The 14,825-nt window shown below is 48.7% G+C and overlaps 1 protein-coding gene across 2 annotated transcripts in view; it reads left to right on the forward strand.

Annotated features, from left to right (window-relative positions):
- Positions 1-14,825, forward strand: part of Mical2 (microtubule associated monooxygenase, calponin and LIM domain containing 2) — a 186,902-nt gene that overhangs the window by 65,116 nt on the left and 106,961 nt on the right. For both annotated transcript variants that reach the window (XM_051192696.1, XM_051192697.1), the window contains exons 3-4: positions 11,019-11,226; positions 14,456-14,572. In XM_051192696.1, the coding sequence (XP_051048653.1) occupies positions 11,019-11,226; positions 14,456-14,572 (325 nt within the window). The remainder of the gene's footprint in view (positions 1-11,018; positions 11,227-14,455; positions 14,573-14,825) is intronic.

Genomic DNA, 14,825 nt, shown 5'->3' on the forward strand with positions numbered 1-14,825 from the left:
AAAATCTGGTTAGACCTGGATGAGTTTGAAAGGGGTTAATGGGTTTGCTGTTACGGGGGATGGGGGGCTGGTGGGTATTAGAAATGAGTAGTACTTTCATCTAAACAGCTGGAAGTGTCCATAAGCCTGTCCCAGGGCAGCAATGATGGGAGAAAGAACAGGCCCAGTGCAGGTGTGAATCTGTGGGACTCTATTAGAACGGTGGGAAATAATCAGCAGGTAGGTAGGCCACTATTCTTTCTGAAATCTAGGGGAGTTATCCACAATGATTTTGCATATCATCAACATGTGAGTGTTGAACCCTACCAAGAACTAGCCTGAGGACCCACTCAGCTTATGTAGCACCAGGTTGTTGGGGGGGACAGCCTAGGCATCTGAGCACCTGTGGGGTGGGGTAGAAGACTCCATTTAAACAGCGCAGAGGTGGCATTCTCCCTCTCTGGTTTCTCTTACCTGTCTTGTTCTAGAACCAATTCTTCTAAAGCAGGGTTTTCACTCTAGTCTGCTCCAAATACACTACAAGCAAAGGCGGAATGGAGACCCCCCCACCCGCTCCAAGACCTCCAGGTCTGGCTGCTTCTCCCATGCCTACTTGGTTTAACCTTCTCTGCCTCTCTGAACCCCCAACTCCAGCTCTACCCAGGATGCCTACTTCTCTGTAGTCATTTCCTTCTTCCTCATCATTACCATTTTCTTCTGCCTCTCTAATTCCCCCAGCTCCATTCTCCCATCATATTCCATCCCCTGCATGATCCTTCCTTGATCAGAGTCATCTTATCCATGTCTCCTTCAACTTGCCTTAACAGTGGTGGCTTGTACTCAGTGACCTAGCATTCACTGTATCTGCTTTTCTTCTATATTTCTGAATAGGCTGTCAGTTTCCTGGGGCAAAGAACACAAATCTGCAATCCTCAGAGCCATCTCAAGAGTCCCTACACATCTCAGGACAGTACTGATGATCTCTCTCCTGGTAAACACGGTCTTTGACTTGGAAGAAGCAATAGTAGCATGGTGACCTTGAGCCTGACCTCTAAGACCAGAGGTCACATTTTCACCCTTGTTATATAGCCAGATCCAGTCATTCACTCTTCCAAGTGACCATGGGCATGCCTTGTCAGCATGCAATGCAGGCAGTGTGGTTATTGTTAGCAGCTGCAGATCTTATTCTAGTGTTAATGCTGTTATTGTTGCTCTTCTTGTCAGGCACACACATGAGCATCACAGTTAACTCTCTAGCAGGGGCTGGGCTAAGATAACACTTGTGCTCTGCTTTAGGGACCTTATACTTTAGGTGAGGAGATGCCATGAGGCTCAAATACTACCCCCCACCCCTGCAAAGACAGCTGTAGGGGTGAGGACTAGTGCTAGCTTGAGCATACTCATGAGGTGAAGGGAGTGTGTTAGCAAGTGAAACTTCCCTGGCCCAGGACCAATGTTCCCCACTTACACTGTTGGGAGTAAAGGAGTGTACTGGAATACTTCAGCCCGAGGGAAAGAGTGGGATGGAATGTTTCTCTTGGAGGAAGTATTTCTCAAGGGGAAGCAAGGTGATAAGAGAAAGATAATGTTCCTGTGGATCTCTGGTTACTGAGTGGAGTGTGTTAGTCAGAATAGCTGGGTATAAAAGCAATACAGGAGAGAATTGGGGCTGAGGATGCCAGGTAGATTGTCTAGCAGATTTGAAGTCCTGGGTCCAATCTGTAGCACATGTCTCTCATCCCAGCACTTGGTGGAGGTGAAGCCAGGAGAATCTGAAGTTCAAGGTCATCATTGGCTATATCTATATCAAATTCAATGCCAGACTGGGCTACATGAAAACATGGGTAGGAGAGGTGTATGCAGAAGCAATCTGAGCATCGGATGGGGCAGGGTACCAGAAACAAAATGAGATTTAGTACTCTGCCAAAAATGGAGTGTGAAGTGTTTTCAAAGAGCTTTCCCTGGCCAGCTCTTTCAAGGACTCCTTCATGGTTGGGATTTTGGTGAGCACATCTCCTGTGAGGCTCTTTCCTGGTTGATGTGCACAATGATGCTCTAAAGTCCTCTAGCCCCCACCATGAGCCACCTCCCTGCAGGAACAAGGCAGGAGGTGCCTTGGCTTCAAACAAACACTTTTTATCCTACTATTATGAACAAGCTGGTTTTGCTTGTAGTTATCTGGTAACAGCTGTGGGCTTCCTGCCTGGGTTCAGAAGTCGCTTGTCCTAACAGCCAGAGGCTGTGAAGCCACCCTAGGAAGTACAGTGGCACATCTCTGGCACCAGAGGACTGCCCAAGAGAGCCAGCATGCCTGGAGGGCTATTGTTACCAGGGAGACCTGCCAGGTCTCCAGCTCACCATAGAATTCGTGTGCTATCTGACTAAAAAGACTGCCCTGTGATACCTGTCAGCATGGCTTCTTGGGACCTGTACAGGCTCAAGCTCCATCTGGCCTGGGAATGTCCATCCTGGGGAAGCTCAGTTGGGTACAACCCTGGCCTTCTGGCAGAAATTCCCTATGAACCCAGGTTGAACTGCATTCATGTGGCCTCAGTGCAGGGAAAGAGGGAAATGACCTCTATCCATTCTCACCACCAAGTTACTGTTAGTCAGGCTTTTTACTCTCAGGCAAGCCATTGAGAGCATATGCCTTGGGTTAAATCCAAAGTTGACCATTTACTTGTTACACAGTTCTGGAAAGAATTTCTTGCCTTCTTTGTCTCCTTCCCCTCTCCCAACTCAAAATTGAGGACTCTATTCATGACTTCCAAATTGCTGGGCAGAATATTTACAAATGAAACTGTCCTTAGACCCCCACCTTTAGCCCCTGGACACATTGCCCACACAAGAGGTACTGTGTATGCTCATGCCTTCACATATGTGTGTGCTGGCATGTATCCCCATTTGCTTTCAGAGGCTATACAGTCTTACTTAGTCACATTCTGCCTTGCTCCTTTGGGTCTCTCACTGAGCCAGGAGCTAGGCTTACAGTCAGCAGGTTCCACTGACCCTCCTGTCTCTGCTCCCGTCAGTGCTGGGGTCACATGTGTGTGCATAGCTACACCCAGCCCCACCTTTTAACATGGCTGCTAAGGATTGAACTCAGATCTTCCTGTGTACACAGCAAGTGCTCTCTTACCTGCTGAACCATCTTTCAAGCCTGTGTTTAGCTTTTCTATACCACTTCTAAGGTAATTGTGATCTAACACTCCCAAAGGGCAGTTACTAAGATGAGATACAAGAAGCGGTTAGGGTGGTGGCCTGCAAGTACAGGGTGCTGGCAGCGTGCATGTGAGGTGTTTTAAACTTCCTTTCAGCTGAGGGCCAAGGCAGGTCAGTAGGCAATGAATAGCAGAACCCTGTCTGCTGGCCATTTCCAGTGCTGCACAGCCTCACCATAGCCTTGGCCCACGTTGCACCCAAGGAGAAGGGAGGGCAGAAGCTTAGGCAGAAACAAAGACTGCAGACTGTTGGGCCCTGGACTAGCCCTGGTCTACAGTGATCCTTGCATATTCTGTGCCAGGTCCCAGAGTCCGCATTTACTCATGGGCTAGGAGGAGATATAGTTGGAAGATGCACTATGTCAGCAAGAAATGAGTGATTGGGTTGAGGAGATCTCTTAGTGTATGAAATACTTGCCATGTAAGTGTGAGAACTGGAGTTCAGATCTCCAGAACCCACCTAAGTGTTGGCCAGGTACAGCAGCCTAGGTAGGCATAAGCTGGGCGAAGAGGTGAGGTGGGGTGCTCCAGACCAGGAGCAAGCTGGCTAGCTAGACTAGCCTGTTTCTGTGAGTTCTGTGCTCACTTGAATAAGATGGAAAGTGATTGACTTCAGGTGTCAACTTCAGGCGTGCATACACATATGCACACATATGTGCCTATGCCTGCACATGTGAACACACATATACACCCGTGCATACCACACTAACACCTACAGCCGTCTATAAACTCCACACCATCTGGCCTTCACAGGTACTTGCAGGCAAAACACTTATATGCATAGGAATAAATAAACAAAAATTAGAAAGAGTCATGCTGTCAGGGCCCCTTTGAAGTGCAGCAAGAGTTCTGTGTGAGCCCCCACAACTCCGCCTAGCATTCATGTCCTGGCTGGGTACACTAGCTATTGTCCAACTCCTGCTCCTTGATAAACAGTCTGTTTTTCCCATGTGGTGTGTTTGTCTCTTGTTGAGAATGTGCAGATCTGGACTCTGCCAAGCTTATCTTTACAGTGGACTTCCTGCTGGTGGTGGATCTGCCCGCTCCCCAATGAGCAATAATTCATTTCACCCAAGTGCAAAGATAATACTGACGTCCATGATGTAGGTGGCCTTGGCAGACCCCGGCTCCTTCTGTCTGGGTGGGAATCTACAAACATTAACCCTGGCTGGCATGCACCCAACATCCCTCTCATGGTCAGAAAGCCAGGACTGTGTTGGCGGGGAGTGGGTGGGAAGTTCATTCATCCATCAGTGATGTGTTGAGCCTCCTGTGTGTACCAGGCAGTAGATGAGCTCCAGGCACACAGATAACACAGGATGGGGCAGTTCTTGAGGCCCAGCCAATGATAACATGAGAGCTTGTTCTGGGGCAACAGTAAGAACTGAGCTACAGAAGCATAGGAAGAATGTGCAATCTAAACTCAGGGGAGGCCTTTGGACTCTGTGTGTGTGTGTTCATGGGTGTGTGGTAGTTACACATGTTTGCTCGAGTGTGTATGGCCTTGAGAAATATTTACCTTGTCTTCTGGGATAGGGTCTCTCACTGCCTGAGACTCAGCATTTTAACTAGGCTGACTTGTCAGTGAGCCCCAGAGATCCACCTGTCTCTACCTCCCCACAGCTGTGTGCCACCAAACACAGCTCTCCCTCTCTCCCTACCCCTCTCCCCCTCTCCCTCTACCCTTCCATCTCTCCCTCTCCTCTTCCTCCCCTTCCTTCTCTCTCTCGCCCTCTCCCTGTCCCCTTCTCTCTCCTCCTCTTCCTCTCCCTCTCCTCCTCTTCTTCCCACCTTCTTCTTCCCCCTCCCTTTCTCTCTCCCTTTCCCCTCTCCCTCTCTTCTTCTCTCCCTCTCTCTCTCATGGGCTCTGGGACTGAAACAGGTTCTCGTGCTTGTGCAATAATTACTGGCAGAAGCTGTTTTAATCAAAACCTCTGTTTATTGAAAATCATCTCTAAATAGCAATTGCTAGCTGGGTCTGTGGAAAGAGGAGGGTCCTTTGCCTCTGTGTTCAGTCTGTTGGGCCACACCTGATATCCAGAGCAACCACTGACCATGAGCGTCCCAGGAAGTCAGTGCAGCTCCTCTGCCCAGACACCTGGCTGCATAGGATTTGGCCCCTAGACAAAATACCAAGTCCCCACTCTGATCACATTCTGAGGGGAACTGTCCTGTCCCAGCCACCCCAGCCAACAGGCCCTTGTGCCAGCTGAGATTTTCTCCCTTGATATAACTAAGCTCGTTGGCATTTGCTTTGATTAAATGTTTGGTATGGTTGGCATCTCTGAGATTCCAGGCCCAAAATATGTAACAGAGCCTAGGATGATAGGAAAGCCAAGTGTTTGCTGGCAGGAATCCAGGTGCTGCCAAGAAGGCTGGACATGAATCCTGGCGGTGAACGTTGCACACTCTAGGTACAACAGTCCCTGGCTGGAGAAGATGCTTCCTGTCTTGTCTAGGTACTAGAGATGGGTTAGGCACAGTGAACAAAAACTGCAGAAGGCCTCTCTCCTCTTCCTGCCCTTCTCCCTACATCCTCCAAATGGCCCAGTGCTGGCCATGGAGTGACAGACAGAGCTCACCAACAGGAAAAATGCAGTAACTCCGAAGACATGTGATGGGTCTAGACTTCGCCCAAAACAAACCTCACAAGCCTGGGGTTTGGAGCAGGTTCTGCAATGACCGTCATTGTCTGGCTATGTGGAGCAAGAAGCTGCATGGAGGGTGAGATAACGGGCACTTCTGGGCTGAGGAAGCTGGTTTTCTCCAGGCACCTCTCTGCAGAGAGGAAGCCAGGGCCCCACCCCCACGCACTCCCCAAAGTCTCTGGGGGTGAGTCAAATCTCAGCAGTGACTTCATTTCCTCTAATTGGGTGTCTACAAACTCTCTGGAAGGTTCCAGCCAGTAAATTACATTGATTGCCGTGTGGGAGCCTCTGATATGCTTGACCACTCTTTCCTTCCAGGACCCTGGTGGCCTAGGGGAGTCACAGGCAGAGGATGGAGCATTTGCTCAGGAAGGGGATGTATTTTTAAGATAACATTTAATCACAAGTAGAGGGAAGTTTCCAGATGTCTCTACAACATCCATCAGTGAATGAGAAGTGGGTGAAGGTCCCTCTGATGACTTGCTAAACAGCTTTAGCTATTCACATACACCTCACCCCGCACATATGCAGCACACACCCCACACACACCCCACACACACCCCACACACTCCCCACACACCCCACACACACCCTGCACATACCCTGCACACACCCCACACTCCCCCACACACACACACCCCGCACACACCCCACACACCCCGCACACCCCGCACACACACACACACAGACCCCCCACACCCCGCACACACACACCCCACACAGACCCCCACACATCCCACACACACACCCCACACCCCGCACAGACCCCCCACACACCCCGCACACATCCCACACACTCCCCACACACCCCACTCACACCCCACTCACACCCCACTCACACCCCACTCACACCCCACTCACACCCCGCACACACCCTGCACACCCCACACACCCCGCACACCCCCGCACACCCCGCACACCCCGCACACCCCACACACCCCGCACACACCCCACACACCCCACACACCCCGCACACACACACACACCACACACAGACCCCCACACCCCGCACACACACACACCCCACACACCCCGCACACACACACCCCACACACAGACCCCCACACCCCACACATCCCACACACACACACCCCACACCCCGCACAAACCCCCCCACACACCCCGCACACACCCCACACACCCTGCACACCCCACTCACACCCCCACACACCCTGCACACCCCACACACACCCGCACACACCCCCACACACACCCCGCACACACCCCACACACCCCACACACACCCCACACACCCCACACACCCCACACACCCCACACACCCCACACACCCCACACACCCCACACACCCCCACACACCCTGCACACATACACCCCACACCTCCCCATACCCCGCACACACACACACACACACACACACACACACACACACCTCCCCACACCCCGCACACACCCACCCCGCACACCCTTACCTGTGAACCCCTGCCACTGCTGGGCTACTGCTGTGCTTTCAGGTCTTATGCAGCATTGCAGAAAGTGAGATGCCAATGTGACTGTCTATACCACCATGTGTCCTCTTCTGTCCTAACAGACTGTGTCCTGTCTGGAAAAGGACATGGTCTTCTTCAACATGCAGTGACTTGGTATACGGACCTTGTACAAAGTCCTGTCTGTGTCTTCTTCACCTGTAGCCCCTGTGCCAACAAGTCCAATACATTTAAGACCTCAGCATGTAGGTGCCAACTACTCTCCTCTTTTCCCCCTTCCCACCCCTCTTCCTCTCTGAATGGGCTCCATCAGCTGAGATGTTTGGATTTCTTTTTATTTCCATCGAACCAGAAGCAGGACTGTGTGGGAGGCTTGGGAGCGAGACCATCTGGGTTTAGAGCCTGGCTCTGCCCTTCCAGTCTGTCACCATGGACCAGTTAGGAACCTTGCAGAGTTGTGCCCTGCTTTCCCCCGTTTGGGAGACAGTCAGAATGAAAGTTCTCTTCTAGAATTTGAGAAGTCAAACACATGAATGTGAATGAGTGCTTCACAGATGTGGCTACTGTGACGATGGTAACACGGGGGGGGGGGGGAGGGGGAGGGGGAGCTCCTCTGAAGTTCCTTACACTCTACCAAGCTGAGTTAGCTTTTCCCTTTCTGAGCATGAAATAGAATGAACCACGCAACATTCTGGTTCTTTATTTCAAAGTTCAAATTTACACCATGGCCTGAGAGTCTCTAGATACAGGCACTAGTTTTCAGTAATAAGACTCCAACAGTCAGAGCTGGGGAGAATGTTCAGTGGTTAGCGCTGGCTGCTCTTTTGAAGGATCCAGGTTCAATTCCCAGCATCCACATAGTGCCTTGCAATCACCTATAACTCCAGCTCCAGGGAATCTGATGCCCTCTCCTGGCCTCCATGGGCACTAGGGATGTACCTGAGCACAGACATACCCACAGGCAAAACACGCTTATGTATAATAAAAATTTAAAAATTTGTAAAAAAGAAAAAAAGGATCCAACATTCATACCAGTGTTGGTCACCCTTCTTTCTCATTACCTTCTTCTCATACAATTCTTGCTTGTTGAATGTTACCTAGAATTTGCAATTCTCCTATCTAGGTCCTGAGATTATAAACATGTACCACTGGGCCTGAAGTTTTTATTTTTAATACTTATTTTATGTGTATGTTTGAGTATATGTGTGTATGTATATATGTTACATATGTACAGTGCTCCTAGAGACTAGAAGAGGGTATCAGATCCCCTGGAACTAGAGTGATAAGTGGTTGGGAGCCATCCTTTGTGTTCTGGACATTGAACTTGGGTCCTCTGGAAGAGCAGCCAATGCTCTTAACTGCTGAGTCGGCATCAGTCCAGTTTTCTTTTAGATAGGGTCTCACCATTTTATTGTATGTAATATAATCAACATATTATAAGACTCATGCTACTAAAGGATGTAACTATCACCACTGCCTAATTCCAGAGCATTCCAAAGACAACCATATATCCAGTAGCATTCACTTCCCAACCCTTCCTTTCCTTTAACCTTAGCACACCAAACTTTCTGTCTATACAGATTGCATGTTCTAGAGTTCAGATCCCCAAACCCAAATCAATGCCAGTTAGGTGTAGTAGCCTATCTACAACTCCAGTGTCTAGAAGGCAGACATTAGGGGTCCCCAGAACAAAAGCAAGATGGCTAACTAGACTATCCTGGATCAGCAAACCCAAGGGTCCCTTGAATAGGTGGGGAGCAATTGAGGAAGACTCCCGATATCAACCTTGGGCCCCCACACATGTGTACCTGCACCCATACATGCAAGCACATATATGCACCCATGATATTACACATATATCCTATCTTGCTTATCCATCAATTCATAGGCTCATGAGTTGTTGCAATTTGGGGTTGATGTAAATAATCCTTCCCTTGATATTCATGGGTATTGAGGAGTATTATTTTAAAGTGTGTTGCATTTTTCCTACCCGTTTTGTTAATAATTCAAAGATGTGTTTGATCAAATAAAATTAACCTGTGAGCAGGAGGCTGAGTGAGGAAGTAGCTGGCAAGAAATGGTAAGGAGGAACCACGTATAGCAAGGGTTTTTGAGTAGGATTGGAGAGAAAGATGCTGGGATTTTTTTTTTCCTTTGAAGATGCCAGAAAAGAGAGAAGGTTAGCTGTTTGCTATTCAGCCTCTGAACAAGCAGAATTCACCTCAAACCTTGAATTGTGAGTTCTTTACATTTGGATTTCCCTCAGCAGCTTTGAAAGAGTGGGTTTTGAGGGAACAGAATCCCCTCAGGCTGCTGCCCTTGCAGCTGAAGCTGTTGCTTAATGAGCAGCCACTGTAGATAAAACAAAGCATATAATGCATGAAGATGTTTTTGCTTCTCTTGAGTGTATGTGCTCCTAGGAGTGGGATGGTTGGCTAATATGGTACTCCTGTGTTTAATTGATAAAGGAATTGCTATACCAGACTGTTTGAAATTATTTCCACTAGCATGATGTACAAATTGAACATTTCCAGCTCTTGATTCACGTGATCCCTATAAAATTAGAGCCTTTACTAGTGATGAGGGAGTGACCACTCACCATTAGTTATTTTTTTTTTGCATTTCTCTGATAGCTGATAGTATTGGGATCTTCTTATCTACTTTCTGACTCTTTGTATATCTTTACTGGGGAAAATGCAATCTAAATTCTTTCTCTGGGGTTTATATTTTAAGCTATCAAATTTTTATGCATACTAAGATACAAGTAGGGTATCAGAGTTAATTAGTTATGTGTTTGTGAATATTTTCTTCCATCAGTGGGGCTATCTTTTCCCTTTTTTCCTTTCCTTTGCCAGGTTGAGGAACTGGGTCAGGGTGAGACAGGCCAGCCTGGGCTTACAGACATATGACACCATAACCATCTTCTTTTCACTTCTTTGGCAGTAATAGCTTTTGAAACATCAATTTTAAGATTTATTTTTATTTGTGTGGGGGGGATGCATTTGTGTGAAGGTGCATGATGGGCCGGCCAGAAGAGGGTGTTGGGTCTTCTGAGCTGTAATTACAGGTGGTTGTGAGACATACAACATGAGTGCTGAGAATGGAACTCAGGGCTTCTAGAAGAACAGAGAATGCTCTGTTACTGATGCATCTCTCCAGCCTCAGCACCGAAGTTTTTAATCTTAGCAAAGTCCTGTTTGTCAATATTTTCTCTTGTCATTTGGCTGTTGGTCCTAAGGAACTATTGGCTAGCCTTTGGTCACAAGAATGACGTTCCTCACATTTTCATGACTCAGGAGTACCTTCCTCTTTTACTCTGTACTCATTTAGTGGTGCTTGGATACGTAGTCCAGGGCCTTGCACATAGTAGGCTAGCACCCCACAGCTGAGTCACTTCCCAAAGGTGATCCTATTGACAGCAGCCCTCTGAAGAAAAGCAACACTTCACAGACCGAGTTCACAGGAAAGGAAACTAAGAGGTGGTGTAGCAGGGCTGGGATCAGATCTGATCCAACCTCACTCAGAACCTCCCACACATCTTACAGCGCCTTCTCCAGAAATCCCTTTGTGTGTGTACTCCCAGGGCTTGATCAGGGAGCCTACACTGCGTGGATGGATGACAGGCCCTAGCAGATGCCCAGTAAGCTGTGGCTGGTGAGGTGGCCCCCCGGTGACAGCACTGCCTGTACACTCAAGGTTGCTAAGTGTCTGCTTTCCCTCCACAGTGTCTCATCGTAGGAGGAGGGCCATGCGGCTTGCGCACTGCCATTGAACTTGCCTACCTGGGAGCCAAAGTGGTTGTCGTGGAGAAGAGGGACACCTTCTCCCGGAACAATGTGTTACACCTCTGGCCCTTTACCATCCACGACCTGCGGGGCCTAGGAGCCAAGAAGTTCTATGGGAAATTCTGTGCTGGCTCCATCGACCACATCAGTGAGTGGGGCTTGGGGTGGGGTGCTTCATGAAGGTCCGGGTCTCACTGTAGGTGGACCTATCTAGCCACATTTAGTAGTTCCAGCTGGCCTTTTGGGGACCAACACACCCAACTAATAGATGTTACCTGAAGGACTGTGCATTATTTACTTTGCTTTGCTTGTGATCAAATGCTTCCCAGGAATCAACTTGAGGAGAAGTTTATTTGTGCTCACAGTATGAAGGGAAACAGCCTATTGTGGCAAGGAAGTAAAAAACACAAGCAGCTTCATGGCTGCTAGCTCATATCTGGGCAGATCCAGAAATGAAGAGAGGCACCACAGAATGGCTGGGCTATAAACTTCAAGCTCCCCTTCGCCCCCACCTAGTGGCCCCCTTCTTCCAGCTAGGCCACATCCTCTAAAGGTCCTGCAATCTCCTAACACAGTACCGCTGCATGGGGCTCAGATGTCAAAACACATGCACTGGTGAGGACACTTCACGCTCTGATCATGGCAGTCTGCTTTGTGGCTTATTCTGGGCTCTGTGCTATGTCCCATTGGTCAGACTCAGGCACTTCCTGCTTGCCAAAATACCTGTCACCGGGCCTAAGTGCTTGACACATAATAGATGAACAATAACTATCTGTTGAGTGGATGGATGAAATACAAAGCCCAGAGGAGCACACTAAGATCCTGTCCGTAATAAAATGTGCTCTAATAGAGTGAGTCACATCCCCAGGAGGAATTTGAAATAGAGAGCTCACAAAACCCTAACAGGAACAGATGGTTGGGACCTCCTGTGCAGAGAGAGACCTTTGGACATTGCGCAGCTAGTCCTGGAGAGCTGGCAGGTGGCAGATCAGAGGAGTGGTGTGACTGGATGTGTAGTCTCTGACATTGCTTACCAGCGCTCCTTACGGCTTTGTCGGGAGAGAAGAAGCTTGGTGTGACCCCACAGAGGATATAGACCAGATGCTAGGCAGTCCCTGAATGTCTGTGCGGAGAATGGCTCCTGATCTGCCATTGGTCACTCGTAGAATCTTGAGGCAGGACCTGGGCATACCAGCTTTGGAGAGATAGGACCCCCACCCCTTTCTGAGCTTTACAGGGAAGAGGTCTCTAGTCATCATCTATATGACAGTGGAACATGGAAGTTAGGCAGGTCACATGGTGTCAGGTGAATTAAATACCAAGCATGTCTCTTTTATTTCTTCCTTACTGGTGAAAATGTCTTACCTTCCTCAGGCCTCAATTTTATCTCCTATAAAACAAGATTAATGTTGTCTTCTTGAGTTGCTAAGGTTACAAGGGGTCAAGTTTGTAACATGCTAGCACAACACCTGCTGTGTAGTGAATCCTGAAGTGCTTTGTGTCTGGTGGCATAGAGTAAGCAGGGGGCTATGTGTGGTCCCCAAACCTAAGAACCTTGTGTTTTTCCATGGGAAATGGTGAGAGGGAAGCCCAAAGAGCCATGTCCGTATGAGACCAGAGTTGATGGGAAAAGTGAGTGGGGTATGGGTGGGACTGGAGAGAATTATCAGCTGCTAAGGGTTTAATTTATTCAGGCACAGAAGAATTTACCAGCAGCCCCAGAGTTTATTCCCACTTTGGGATGAGAAAATTTCAGGAGTCCAATGGAAAGAAATTGGTATTTGCCCAGAAAGCCACAGCATGAGCTGGCAGGATGCTCTGACCCACCCAGAGAAGAAGGCCTGCTCATTAGAATGTGGCGTGAAGGCTTTGAGCAAAATGCTGGGAGGATATGGCATCACCAAGGCAGTCCTGTGAGAGTGGAGCTGGGCGACTTACAGAGCACCTGCTGTGTACCAGAAGTCAGAAACTTTGACACACTGGGGTGTGGCCACGCCTCCCCTGGAAGGACTGTCTCCTTAGCAGGTTGTGGCCTGGGCTCTGGAGGCTGTCTGGCTTCTGTTCAGACCATGGGGGTCTCTGGGTTCACCATCGCTCAACACTTCTCTTTATGTCCTGTGTTAGAGTCTCCATTCCCCAGTCCTAGGTTCTTAGCAGGGATCTGTGTGCTATGACTGATGGAGAGAGGCATTGACCAGCCCTTCACACACTCATCTTCCCTTCTCAGCACCCCCAGAACAGAGCTAGCTCACCTTCCAACTCTGGTCCCTCTTAGATTTCTCTCCTCCTCCCTTGCCTCATCACCAGTCTTCCTGCTCCTCATACTGGACCTCCCCTTCTATGGGGACCCCATTATTGTTCCTAACACAAAGGACTTGTTCTAGAAGAGGAAGTGCAGACTGTCTATCCACTCATATTCCCCCCCATGGTTGTCTACTTCCTCCTGTCTGTCATCACACTAAAGAAATTTTTACCCAGCAGCTTCCTGGCTCCCAGATGCCCTGGCCACACACGTGTGGCCCTCATTGTCCTCAGTCTGTCCAGGGAATGTGGTGCTCCCAGTTGCTCTTACAGCCCTAATGCAGACCCTGTCATTCTGTTCATGTGCTTCCTCCAGTAGAGAGCATGCAGCCATCTTTCTGTGACTTAAGATGGCACCGGGCACACTGCAGGCACTCAGCAAATATTAAATGAGCTACACCCACTCAATACAAAGAAGCTCACAGCAGCAAGTTTACAACTTTCTCACTGTGCAGTGAGGGATGCTCATTTGTGCTGAGCGGTGGAGGACAACAAGGTTGTATTCACTGAAGGTATTTGAAATAGTAAAAGATGGAGAGCATTGAGCCTAGTTGATGAGGAGAATTCCATGCTTTGCTGGTTACTATTGGAGAGGGAGGAGCTTTAGCCATAGGCCTTATCCAATGAGCCATTTGCTATCTGATTTTCCTTGTGGCTCTTGACTCTCACTGTCTCCTCCTCTCTCCATCTTTATCTCATCAGAGCCAGAGCTCAACTCAACAAAGATGTAGGAAAGACAGAACTTCCTAGTTAGAACAGCCTGGTACAGCTAGAGCAGGGCTGTCAGGTCAGACTGAGCTGGTTCTGGTCTGCCTTTTGCTTCTGTGTGGCCCTGAGCAGTCACTTGACTTTATCAAGCCTCAATATTTCCTCTATTAATTGAGAATAAGAAGGGTCCCAAAAGGCTACTGTTTGGGATGGATGAAAAGCCCTAGAGTGCCTGATATAAACTCAGTTGATGTGGTGCTGTGTTTGTGTTCTGCTCTCACTGAGCCACACCTGTACAGCACTTATACACAGGTGGACCCAAGCATCACTCCTGACCGTCGTTTTTCCCTTTCCTTCCTTCCTGGCAGGTATCCGTCAACTACAGCTCATCCTGTTCAAGGTGGCCCTGATGCTGGGAGTGGAAATCCATGTCAATGTGGAATTTGTGAGGGTTCTAGAGCCTCCTGAAGATCAAGAAAATCAAAGTACAGTATAATTCTCCCTCTCTGCCTTGAAGGCAGATATTCCAAGTGGGAAGCTGTGCTGGTAGCTTTCAGAGGCTATCTCTGCAAGTTATTTTTGCTGGGAGCTATTTGGCATACTTCCACTGACAAATACTTTACCTTTTTTGACCATTTCTGTGGTTTTGGGCTTATTCTTCAGCTCCCAACAAGGGCAGGGGTGATGGTGGAGTTATTATTATGCCATGAAGCCTATAATTTGGTTACTCGGTCCCTA

Source organism: Phodopus roborovskii, unplaced genomic scaffold (genome assembly GCF_943737965.1).
Source record: "Phodopus roborovskii unplaced genomic scaffold, PHOROB, whole genome shotgun sequence".
Taxonomy (NCBI): domain Eukaryota; kingdom Metazoa; phylum Chordata; class Mammalia; order Rodentia; family Cricetidae; genus Phodopus; species Phodopus roborovskii.